The following is a 12,892-nucleotide window of genomic DNA, read 5'->3' on the forward strand; positions in this document are numbered from 1 at the left end:
GGATCGAGCCCCACATCGGGCTCCCTGCTCAGCAGGAGGCCTGCTTCTCCCTCTCCCACTCCCCCTGCTTGTGTCCCCTCTCTTGCTGTGTCTCTCTCTGTCAAATAAATAAAATCTTTAAAAAAAAAAATACTAAGTGTGTAACTACCATATGACCCAGCAATTATATTCCTGGGCATTTACACCAAAAGAAATGACAACGTATGTTCACACAAAACCCTGTGCATGAATTCTCATAGGTTTATTCATCACAGCCCCAAACTGAAAACAACCCAGATGTCCTTCAACTGGTGATGGTTAAACAAACTATGGTACATTCACATTGTGGAATACTTCTCAGAAATAAAAAGGAACCAACTACTGGTACACTCAACAACTTGGCTGAATCTCCAGGGAATTAGACTGAGTGAAATATAATTCCATTTATTAAAGATTTTATTTATTTTATTTATTTGAGAGAGAGAGAGAGAGCACAAAAGTGGGGGGAGGGGCAAAGGAAGAGGGAGAAGCAGACTCCCCGTGGAGCAGGGAGCCCCCGTGGGGCTCCATCCCAGGACCCTGGGATCACGACCTGAGCTGAAGGCAGATGCCTAACCAACTGAGCCACCCAGATGCCCAATATAATTCCATTTATATAACATTCTTGAAATGACAAAATTATAGAAATGGAGAAGAGAGTAGTGGGCTGCCAGGGGTTAAGAAACAGGTGGGTGGGGGAGGGAAAATGTGTGGCTATAAAAAGGCAACACAAGGATCCCTGTGGGGATGGAAATGTTTCGCACCTTCACTGTATCAATGTTAATAATCTGGCTGTGATATTGTGCTTTAGTTTTATACGATCTCACAACCACTGGGGGAAACTGGGTCAAGGGTACACCAGATCCCTCTGTATTATTTTTTAAACTGCAGGAGAACTACAATTATCTCAAAATGAAGAGTTTAATTTTAATTTAAAAATAAAAGGCTGAGACATATTGTAAGGATATGAACTGTTCTTTACTGGTGGCAAGGAGGTGGGGTGATGATAATTCCTGTGGAAAGGAGTCTGTGGGTGAGTTACTGAAGTAAAGGAGGAGATAAATGGAGAGGGATGTGGCTTGGGAGCCACCTTGTCCACAGCCTTCCACTGTTATAAGAGAAAGAAAACTAAGGACCAGTCAAGCAAAGATACACAAATCTTCTTAAGGCTCCTCTTCTTATCGTTTGACTCCAAAATGTTCCCAAAGTCCTCTCATTTTTGTGGATACCAACCTGGCCAGTACTTAATGACACCCTCAAAAGGAAGCCAAGGCAGGGCACACAGAGCAGACAGGATGGTTAACACACTAAACAGATTTGTTGCAGAATCAGAAGTCAGAGATTACACCTTTAGGCTTCAACGTCGGTGAGCATCTATTATCTGGCATAAAGGATATGAGTGGGGAAAAAAAGTAAAGAGAGAGGTCTCAATTCTTAGATATCAGCAGTGTGGGCAGACACTCAGCCATGAGAAGGAAAACACATACGGGCAGTAAGGGTGGAGTTAGGGTCAAGGGGCTTTTACTTGAAAAGATTTCAAAAATCAGAAGAATTTACCTTTTGTCTATTCTGGCACCCATACCCCTTAAGAACTTACTAGGCTGATGACCCAGCAATTCCACTCCTAGAGAAATAAAACCGTATGTCCACACAAGAACTTGGACACAAAAGTTCACAGCAGAATTATTCACAGCAGCCAAAAGCAAAAACAACCCAAATGTCCATCAGCTGACAAATGGATAAATAAAAGGTGGTATATCCATACAATAGAATGTCATTTAGCAAGAAAAAGAAATGAAGTACTGATTCAAGTTACAGCATGAATAAACCTTAAAAGCATTATGCTAAGTGAAAAAGGCAGTCACAAAAGGTCATATATTTTATGACTACACTTATATAAAATGTCTGGAGGAGGCAAATCTACAGAGTAGGTAAATGGTTACTTAGGGATGGGGAGGTTTGGGGTAAGTGGGGAACGACTGTTAATGGGCATCGATTTCTTTTGGGGGTGATGAAAAATGCTCTAAAACGAACTGCAGTGCCGACTGCACAACTCTAAATTTTTAAAACCATTTAACTGTATATTTTAACTGGATGGATGATGTGGCGTGTGAATTAAATCTTAATAAAGGTGTATTTTTAAAAAGCAAGAAAGAAACATACAGGAAGGAAGGGATGGAGACAGGGAGGAAAAAAAGAAGAAAGAACATACCAGGCTGAAAAATCTTATAGTAGGGACTGTAGGCCACGTTTAATCCACCAAGCTTCACCGAGATTTCGTAACGCCCCGCCCTGCGCACAGTGAAGGCCACCTTGACCACGTTGGAACTGGGCTCCTGGAGGACTTCCTGGGTCACTGGAATTTCCACTGCCAGCTCAACATGAGAGATGTGAACTCTCAGTCCCACCGGCCGATGTGCCGGGAAAGGCTGCCCGTTCTTGTAGAATAACTGCGGTGGGGGGAGACGAGGGGCACTCGTTAGCGAGCAGGAGGAGACAACTGTTTCCCACCTAACTCGAGAGAGTGTGGGGAGGCACGAGGTAGCTGGCAAATCCCAGTACCCACTGTTCCTACGGTCCTCCCCACAGACACAGAGAGAAACGCCACACCTCAGAGAAAACACCGAATCGTGAACAAATTCTTAACTTGTTCAGGAGACAGGGATAAAAGATACTGCTGAATCCATTTCAACTTGACATTTCTGAACCACAAATGCTGTCCCCTGTGTGTACCCGCCCTTCTTACTCTATTACCACTGCGCACCCAAACGTGAAGGTAAGTCAGTGGGAGCCACTGGCGCTGGGTGAGCTGAAGCACCAGGCAGGGCTGGGGGGGGGGGGGCAGGCAGGCAAACTTTTCTGTAAAGGGCCAGAGAGTACATATTGTGGCTTTGTGGGTCATACACAGCTACTCGACTCAACTGTGGTTAACTATTAAGTGTAAAAGCAGCCCACAGGCAATACAGGAAGATGAATGGGTGTGGCTGTGTTCTAATAAAACTACATTTACAGATACAAGAGGTGGGCCTGATTTGGCCCCTCAGGCCATAGTTTGCCAACCCCCAATCTATAACACCTATTCTTTCTGGTGATATTTTTCTTCTTTTGAAAAAGTAACATTAAGCTTTATGCATCTTCAAAGCTAAGCACCTACTAAACCAAAATGATACATTATGACCCTTCCAGATAGTAACAATTACTAAGTCCCTAGGAATGACTGAAAAACAAGGAAACATGTTAACATTCTAGGCCAGCACTACTCTGGAAAGCAAGTGATTCAGAAAACCCAATGGGTATGGAGACAGAAACATTCCCTTACATGCACTCGGAAGGCCATGCTGTGGCCCACCTCATAGGGGTCCTTCCAATCCCAGGAGACTTTGCAAGACCGGGGATCCAGGTAATTTCCCCGCACGTAGTCATAAATAGTCCGGTCCCCTCTGCGCTCACGGTCCTCATTCTGGAGGAAGCTGACTACGCGTGCGGCAAGCTCAAAGAGGAACTTAATTGTGAAGAAGAATGCAACCACAGACAGTGTGATCCCACCTATGTAAAAGAGAACACACATACCACCTGCCAGTTATACATCAGAGCTTCTCATTGTGGAAAAGGCCAGTCATCTTTCAAAAATTAAAAGAAGTCAGGATGAGAGAACAAGACTTCCAAAGAAACATCGTAGTGGGTCACTACCTCTGTGGGTGAAGAGAAGAACTTCTAAGATATTTATTTATTTATTTATTTATTTATTTATTTATTTATTTATTTATTTTTATTTATTTATTTATTTATTTAGAAAGCATGCGCAAGCAGGGGGAGTGGCGAGGGAGAGGGAGAGAGAATCTCAAGCAGGTGCTGTACTGAGTGCAGAGCGCGACCCAGGGCTTGATCCCACGACCCTGAGATCATGACCTGAGCCGAAACCAAGAGTCAGATGCTTAAGTGACTGAGCCACCCAGATGCCCCAAAGAGAGGAACTTCTATACCAGGGGTCAGAAATTACAGGCCAAATCCCATCCGCTGCCTATTTTTGTAAATAAAGTTCTATTAGAACCCTGCCTCATCTATTCATTTACATATTGTCTAGAGCTGCTTTTGCCCTAAACTGGCAGAATTCAGTAATTGTGACAGAGCCTGTATGGCCTGGGAAGCCGAAATATTTACTCTTTGGCCCTTTATGGAAAAAGTCTGCTGACCCTGGTTCTATACCATGGGCCACACAGAATGCCCATCCCCTACTTTCCTGCATGGGCTAGGCCCTCACAAGAGTCCTAAAAAGAATGTGAATTCTATTCCCTCCATTTGAAAGTCTTCCCTTCTCTTGTCCACTTGGCAAAAGCCTTCCCTGATCCTCACCTGCATTAGGGGATCCCCCTTCTGGGCTTCCTCAGACTCCTGCCTATTCACTTATTATAGCTCTTCTCCCCCTTGACCATCTCCCCATTCATGTTACGAACTTCTTGAAGGCAGATTTTTGCCTTATTCGACTTTGACTCGGCAGAAAACATTGCCTGGCACGGACCAGAATTACTCAATAAATATTTCCCAAATGAATGAACTCCACTGTCAGCTCTGTGAAGGTACATTCTGGCACGAGTAGAAATATTTCTAAGTCTATTTTCAAGAGGAAAGGGATAGACAGGGAGGCAAAACGGATGTAGCAACCCTAACAAGAAGATAATAGAGACAGCTCTTTCCATAACATACCAATAACGTAAAACATCAGGTCCCTTCAATGCCGACAGACAGCGAGGATCACAGCTGCAGCTGCAAAAGAAAACCTGTTTAGTTTTTTCTCCAACTCTTCCCGACAGCCATCTCAGGGAGAGACAAGGAACATATGGCTTGAGTTGACGGGCTCGAGCCTTACTATCCCTGTCCTCTCTCTAGCCTGACAGGTGCCCTATGACGAACTGCGGTGAAACAGTCACTGCATCTTCACTCCTTCTAAAGACTTCCAATCTATGACCACCCTAGGAATACCACAAACAGCCACTTGCTTTAGTGCTAATTACAAAATGCAATAACATGGCTTTCATCTTCTTAGATCCAGGGCCCCAAGACAGTTTCCCTCCCCCTTGCAAAGTAGTGCTAATTAACACAAGCAAAGAGGATAATGGAATCACTTTCCCCTTCTATTTTCCTCTAGAAGTAATTCATCTGAGTGGAAATAGCTGTATCAAATGTGGATTTTTTAAAAGCAAGTATTACTATCATCATGTTGGCATTATATAAGTAAAGCGAACCATGGGTCATCCCAGTAATAAGCAGTGGGCATGTAGGAGAAGTCATTTTTGCTGTTAGTACTCAGACAACAGGTCCTATGGAAGAGGAGCTCAGCAGAAAGGCCAAGGAAAGGAACAAAAGGAGGAGACTGTATTTCTCCTAAGTGATGCCCGTTAAGGTCAGAACAATTCAAACAGAGGCCAGAGTTTGAGGGGAAACTTTCACTGTTATTAAACTTGTTTCCAGAATAAGACTTCAATTGTCATTACTTGTTTGAACCACCCAAGGTATTACCAAGGAAAAATGCAATGTACATTGACGTTGGTATCTTATCACCGAGTTCTGACCTTAGTATAGGCTGTAAAAGCTCTCCATTCTACAATGTGGTGAATTCATGCTTTTCAAGTCAATGTATATAAAGGTTATCAGCATTAGCTGAACCCAGCACCTTTAATCAGCACTAGAATATTACTTAAAGAAATTACTTTTATATCTAATTGTACTGGAAAAATTTAAGTGGGAGACAGAAAATGGCCATTAGTTCCATCAGTTCCTCTCATAGCAACTGTCTATGGTATCCAGAGACAGTAGGTAATTTGAGGAATGACCATGTCGCGTTTCATTGAAATCCCTATTTAGACTAGTGTCTAAAGTCCTACTAGAAAAGAAATCCACACAGGGAACATTAGCACAGTCAATATCCATGGATTAGGCTGCTCCCAGAAGGGTCTATTATAAAGAGACAATATATAGACTCCAAATTTGGGATCACAACTACTGAGCCTCCTTCCCAAACAAGTATCTCATCTCCTGGGACCTTATGCTGAAAGCTGCTTTCATCTCTCAAAAAAGCATCCAAAAAAAGCAACTTCCAGGATGCAGATGACTTCCTAGATGACTTGGTAGAACCCAGACTGGCAGTTTAACTGTCTGAAGTACTCCCTCAGTTGGACGTCATCCAATCTGATCCTGGACATGAAAATCTGGTCTTTAGCAAAGTTCTAACACTCCGAAGAAAATAAAGTGCACGTGGTGATGTTATAGGACTTGTGGTCTCAAGTCTCTTACTCCTTGGAAGAACAAGAGCCATGCCAGATTTATGGCACATTATCATGAGGGCCGGGAAAATTCCAATGCGTTATCTCTGACAACTGCGACCACCTTTTCTGGGAGAGGCAGTGGACAAGCAGTTAAATCAGAGGCCTGCAGACCAGTTCCAAGGCTGCAAGTGTGTGACCTGGCCAGGCTTCAGAATTCTCCTTGCTATAAAAGGAGTTGAGGTTTAGTCATTTCTACGGCACCGTCTCCTTTAGTGTGGTAGGACTTCAATCTAATGCTGCATAGCCATCAGGACTCTAAAATCAAACAGTATAGCAAAGAGGACAATAGAGAGGATGAGGGCATGGACTCCCCGGGTTCAAACCCATTCTCTGCCTCTCACAGTGTGACCATGGACAAGTTATTTCATCTCTCTAGGGAAAGCCAGTTTCCTTACCTATCAAATGGGGTATATCTGCGTATACCTCGCAGGGGTGTCTGTGAGGATGAAATGAGTTAATGCATGTGAACAGCCTAGAATATGGCACACAGTGAATTGCCAGTTTGAGTTATTATTACACTCATTCCCAGTAGTGGTAGCAGCACCACTATCCCTCTGCGTCGGAGCCAGTAGGAAACTCTGGGAACCTCTCTACTGGCCCACATTTTCTTCAATGGGAAATGCATGAGTTACAAAAGGCATGGCTTTTCTTACTGTACTTCAAATTTCTGCCTACATGGAAGTTCTTCATACTATTCTAATTTTATATCTACCCATTTCTCAACTGGTCACATTTTTTTTTAAATTTTATTATGTTATGTTAGTCACCATACAATACATCATTGGTTTTTGATGTGATGATCCACGATCCATTGTTTTCGTATAACATCCAGTGCTCCATGCAGTACATGCCCTCCTTAATACCCATCACTGGGCTACCAATCCCCCCTCCCCCCTCCCCTCTAAAACCCTGTTTGTTTCTCAGAGTCCATAGTCTCTCATGGTTCATCTCTCCCTCCAATTACCACCCCCCTCAACTGGTCACATTTTGAACTTGCCTTCCTTCTACGTTTTCCTCCTGTCTTGTTCCTCTTGAATGCTGTCACAAACCTTCCCATCTTTGTCACTCAGATCATTTTTATTCCAGATTTCACTTCCATTCTGTTAGCATTTTCTGTCCTCTTCCTGACCCCAGCAAGGCTCTCTCTGCTCTGTCTCCACTCCCATCCCCACCCACAGCATTCCCCTTGGCCCCATCTCCCACAGTCCCTTGTTTTCATCCTATGATCTACCTGACTCGAGTCCTTTCCACCTTTACATCTAAGCTCTGAAACGTCCCATTTCCATACTTTGCAAAAGTCCCTTCCTCTGCCTAGACTATCCACTCCCCTCTCATGTCTCCATCCATGGGAAATCTCCTAACCCTAAGTCTAGGGAAAATCCTGTCTCCCCTCCCTGAAATCTTCCCTCAGTCTCAATTGAGAAATTCCATCCCTCCTCCGAATGCCCACAGTACTTTATTATTTATCTTATAGAGATTTATATTCTCTTTCATTTTAGTCCCATGTTTGTTTTATTTTACATTTCAGAGTGGTAAATAACAGGAGGCAAAGACTACTCTTCAAAATTCTCCATGGCATCCAACGTAATTGCATATAGTAATTGCAATAAATATGAATGAAATATCTGAATGGATATGGTCCAATGTCTGTTCTTTCCTTTGTCCAGAATGCCTAAGGATCAGGAATTTTCTAGATGTGACCTCCTCTCCGATATAGTTTTTAAAGACTTCTCTAAGTGGCAGTACATTCACTTGAGCCAGGGATTATAAACTCTTCAGACCACAAGTTACCAGTTTACTGTAGTTCTGCAAGTCTGTACCAAATACCTACAACCAGAGTCACAGGTTCTCATGCATGGCATGGTATCTGGTTTTATGGTTCTATCTTCCTAATCTTGAGCATTTATTTTTCTAGAACAGTTTCTATAGCACCCCCCACTTTCTGCTGCTCATGCTTCTTCTTCATAAAATTATCTTGCAACTCTTCCCGAGTCTAATTCAAGCACAAAGAAGCAGTATGTTAAGCCTCTGCCACACCAATTCATTCCATTTGGCTACATGAGTATTTTGTTTTCAAGTTCATCTCTTTAATATCTTGCTTTTATACAATTCAGCAAACTGTGATTCTCTAAGCTAGCAGAATAACAGTAGTAGTAAAGTAATATTTACTCCCTATCCTTATTGAGTCACTTACGATAGGTGAAGCACTAAGTCCTTATATGTGTTAGCCTAAGTAATTGTCTCCCTAACAATTTGGTAAAATAAACACTATTATTCTCATTTTATAGATTAAAAAACACACACACACACAAAAGCTGGGCTTGGAAAGTTAACTTGCTGAACATCTCCCAGCTGGTTAAGTGACAGGGCTGAGACTCAAGCCTGTGCCTAACTCTGAAACCCAATGTTCTAAGCCTCATATGACACTAAATCATGACAAAGGATGGAGTCATAGCAACAGAGAAGTATTCGGGATGAGGAAAGATGAAAAAAACAGGTAAAAGAATGTATGAAAAACATTACTTAATCTTACTGTGAGGCGTCGCACCATGAGGTTAAAATTAGAAAAATAAATGCTTATGGCCCTTTTTAAAATATTTTGAAATAAAAATAAAGCATGACAAAGGAAAATGGAATGCAGTACCAATTATCTAATGCAAAAATATCACTTGCTTACTAAAAGATCCCGGGCAAGTTGCTTAATACTACAGTACTTTGGCTCACATTACCTACAAAAGGCGGGGGTGGGGGAATACTTGAAAGTGCCTGTCTCAAGGGAATGTTAGAAAGTTGACTAACATACATCTTCTAAAACTCTTTGCTTTTTTAGGAGTCTAAAGATTCGTAATTACAATATTTAATAAATTTTAGCCCTGCCTTTAAAGGCCAGTTGTGAAAAAGTCATTTCCCAGAAACAGAGAATTGATTTCTTTATCCTCAGAGGTGCTCTAGGGGTGGGAAGAAGCGGGGGGGTCAGATTCTAATTGCAACTGTGCACTTCAACAGCTATCCCTTGCTGGAAAGGCTGAGGAACTGGTCACTGAGTCCATGTTCTGTATCCCAATACCAAGTGAATCTGAACTACTCTATGCTCTTACCTTTAAACGAGGGCCCATGTTCTGAGAACCAAGTGGAACACTCCTATTCACCAAAGCAGGCAACTTTTGGCACCATTCACCTTTTCTTCCAACCTCCACAGGAAAGAAAATTGCTGCAAGGTCAACGGAAAGTGTCTGTCCATCAGACATTCATTGAGGAGGTGTCACAGAAGCAGAGGGTCAATATTTCTGGAATGAACTGGATGAATTCCAGGGTGGAGAAATATAGGCCCAAAAGCTATTATCCTGGACTTCTCTCTAGGGCAGGGTGCAATCGACTGCCAAAGGATGCATCTGTTCTCTTGTCCCGGGATCCTATTCAACGGAGAAAAAAAGGGTCAGTGGAAGAGGTTTTTATTTCCGAAAGAGAATGCCCAGAAAACAACAAAGAGGAGATAGATAGGACGGGCAGAGGAAACTCTGGGGCCCTAAAAATAACCAAGGCCTGGTAAACCTCGACTAAGCTTTCCCAATTAAAACTCCACAACAAAAGGCAAGTGGCAGCCTCACTGCCTTAACTGTGTCACTCCCCAAAAGGAAGCTCCAGCACTGTAGTCGATTCTAATCCTTCAAGAGAAGCAACGAGGGCACAAATTTAAAGAGTGAGCCTTGGGGCACCTGGGTGGCTCAGTCGTTACGCGTCTGCCTTTGGCTCAGGTCATGTTCCCAGGGTCCTGGGATCGAGCCCCGCATCAGGCTCCCTGCTCACTTCTCCTTCTCCCTCTGCCCCTCCCCCTGCTTGTGCTCTCTCTCAAAGAAATAAATAAAATCTTTAAAAAAGAAAAAAATAAAGAGTAAGCCTCATCACTACCACATGCCCGGTTCCAGTTTAATGGGGTTGGAGCACAGGGTCTGGGAATAGGGTGAAGAGAAACGAGACCACAGGATAGGTGGGGCCACATTTCAGAGGGCCTTATTATGCCATAGAAGCAATCAAGGTAATACTCCCTTGGAAAGGGAAAACCACCAAAAAGCTTTAAAACCTAACCCATCTGTCTATGCAGGCTGCTCCCCTTGCGCCCATGTCTGCATTTCCAAGACATGGTGAAACAACATTGATTTTATTTTTTAAATAGTAAAATTTACTTTTCTGAGTGGGGAAAAAAAGTCTGTGAACTTTCAAGATAAAGACACTAAGTAAAGTCTAGTAAAGTCAGTGTGTAACTCAAAGACATTTATAAACTAAACATAACAGAAAGGGGGTATGGCAAAGCATACACAAATAGCCACCATAAAACAAATGAGAAGAGACTACTCATCACTAAAAAAAAAAAAAAAGAGATTCTCTTTCCACACGGCAGGAACTGTGATCAGTGCTTCATATATATTAACTCACAACCCCAGGACCACAACCCCAGATAAAATTATCCCTCTTTTGCAGATGAGGAAATTGAGGTACTTTCTCAAGATAATGCACTGTTAAGTAGTAGAGGTGAGTCAAACCCAGACAACCTGGACCCAGAATCCATGCTTTTTAATGACTACCCTACTGTCTCCCTACCCTGGGAAACCAAGAAAGAAAAGCCACAATGCTAGTAAGAACAGCAGAACGGAATGAGTGAAGGCCAGCAGATCAAACAAGTTGGCAAACTTTTATAATTACAAATAAACAATATATGTATTTATTTTAAAATATGGTGATAGAATTGCCAAGTACATGAGCCAAAAGCTAGGTCAACTAGCAACTGGAACCAGCTTAAAGGATCCACAAACAAGATAAGAGTTATATAAACTATAGGAGCTCCATTAGAATGCTATCTAAGCATTAAAAAATGACACCTTTTAAGGAGTAACGAAAGAAATTTCTCACAAAAAAATGCTAAATAAAAGGCAAGCACAAAATTATTTACATAGCATGAGCCCAATTTTTAAAATGTTACATAAACAAAACTAGACGGAACAACACAAAAATATTAATAGTCATCATCTCTTGGTGTTTGGAATTATAAATAATTTTTATTTTCAAGCTGTACCTTTCAGTGTTTTCTAAATTCTTACTGATGTAAGAAGATATTAAAAGTTTCTATTTCTGGAGAACAAATAACTTTTGGGGAGAGAACAGGCAAGTTATCCTTTTTTCAAACAGGGAAAGAGCATCATAAAAAAATTAGCTAAAAATAATAGAATGTAACTGAAATTTTATTTCTATTCATTATGATCGTAATGGGTCTCCAGCCCTGTAATCAGCTATTTGGTTATTAAATTAAATAACTCCTAGTTCTTTTTTTTTAATAGTGGTTTTTTAAAAAGATTTTATTTATTTATTAGAGAGCGAGCACGCAGGGGCAGAGGGAGAGGGAGAGGGAGAAGCAGACTCCCTGCTGAGCAGAGAGCTGGATGTGGGGCTCGATTCCAGGATGCTGGGATCATGACCTGAGCCGAAGGCAGACACTTAACCAACCGAGCCACCCAGGCACCCGAATAACTCCTAGTTCTAATATCATTTTTACCGCACCCCACCACGAACTACCATGCCTACCCCTGACAATGCTTCATTCAGTGTCTCTAGTAAGCCTGAAAATTCAACTCAAGCACCATCCCCTTCCTGGTCCAATTCTCAGGCCCCTCTGAGGATTGCCCCCATGCCACACAGAACCAATCACTTGCTCCGCTGTGATACTCCTGTGCTGAAAATACCTCTATTACAGCATTTATTAGTCTGTATTGTAATTATTTGTTTATACAGTAGTCTCTCCGAATGAATTCTGGGGTGTCTGAGGACACTGACTGGTCTGACTCATCTTTGTCTCCCAGTAGCTAGTATATTGTTCAGTTTATCTCAGTCTGTACTTTGATAAGTGCCCCCATGAGATTCCTACACACACTGAAGTCTGAGAAGCTTGGTCTAGGCTCCAGGGCAGCCCCTCTGGAAAGCAACCCGGGATTCTGTCTCTCCAGCAGGCTCACAGGGAGTGTTGATGCTGCCGGTCTGCAGATCATGCTTTCGGGAGCAAAGGTCTAGAGCAGGAGTTGGCAAACTACAGCCTGCAGGCCAGATCCAGATAGTCGCCTGGTTTTTTAAAAAAAAAGGATGAACACAGCCAAGTTCATTCGTTTACATATGGTCTATGACTACTTTTGCACCACAAAAGCAAAGCTGAGTAGCTGCAGAGATTTAGGGTCTACAAAGCTTTCCTATCTGACCCTTTCCAAGAAAAGTTTACCACTCTCTAGCATAGAGGTCTCAGTCTTAAAGCTGCATAACTGCTTTGTAAATGAACTCATTTTCATAAATCAAAAAAGCATAAAATCATTTTCTTCCAGTTCTCCTGTCCCCTCTTAGGAAAAGAGCTATAAAACTGGCAACATTATGCAAATATTTCTCCTAATTTCAACTGCTGTTTAAAAGTTTTATGCCTCCCATACCCCAAAGTCGGATTTTATACAATCATTTCCCAAAGTACATGTTTCCTCCAATTATGTTTGCATTTCATTAAGGCTGTAATTTCCTAA

General features: G+C 42.2%; 1 protein-coding gene across 3 annotated transcripts in view; it reads right to left on the minus strand.

Annotated features, from left to right (window-relative positions):
• Positions 1 to 12,892, minus strand: part of AREL1 (apoptosis resistant E3 ubiquitin protein ligase 1) — a 41,445-nt gene that overhangs the window by 16,144 nt on the left and 12,409 nt on the right. For 2 of the 3 annotated variants that reach the window (XM_032405578.1, XM_032405577.1), the window contains exons 2-5: positions 9,440 to 9,754; positions 4,723 to 4,782; positions 3,338 to 3,564; positions 2,231 to 2,468 (exon numbers count right to left, since the gene is read on the minus strand). In XM_032405578.1, coding sequence (XP_032261469.1) covers positions 2,231 to 2,468; positions 3,338 to 3,564; positions 4,723 to 4,738 — 481 coding nt within the window. In that variant the 5' untranslated portion in view covers positions 4,739 to 4,782; positions 9,440 to 9,754. The remainder of the gene's footprint in view (positions 1 to 2,230; positions 2,469 to 3,337; positions 3,565 to 4,722; positions 4,783 to 9,439; positions 9,755 to 12,892) is intronic. The other variant, XM_032405580.1, reaches the window with a different exon arrangement.

This window comes from Phoca vitulina, unplaced genomic scaffold (assembly GCF_004348235.1).
Source record: "Phoca vitulina isolate PV1807 unplaced genomic scaffold, GSC_HSeal_1.0 scaffold7, whole genome shotgun sequence".
Taxonomy (NCBI): Eukaryota; Metazoa; Chordata; class Mammalia; order Carnivora; family Phocidae; genus Phoca; species Phoca vitulina.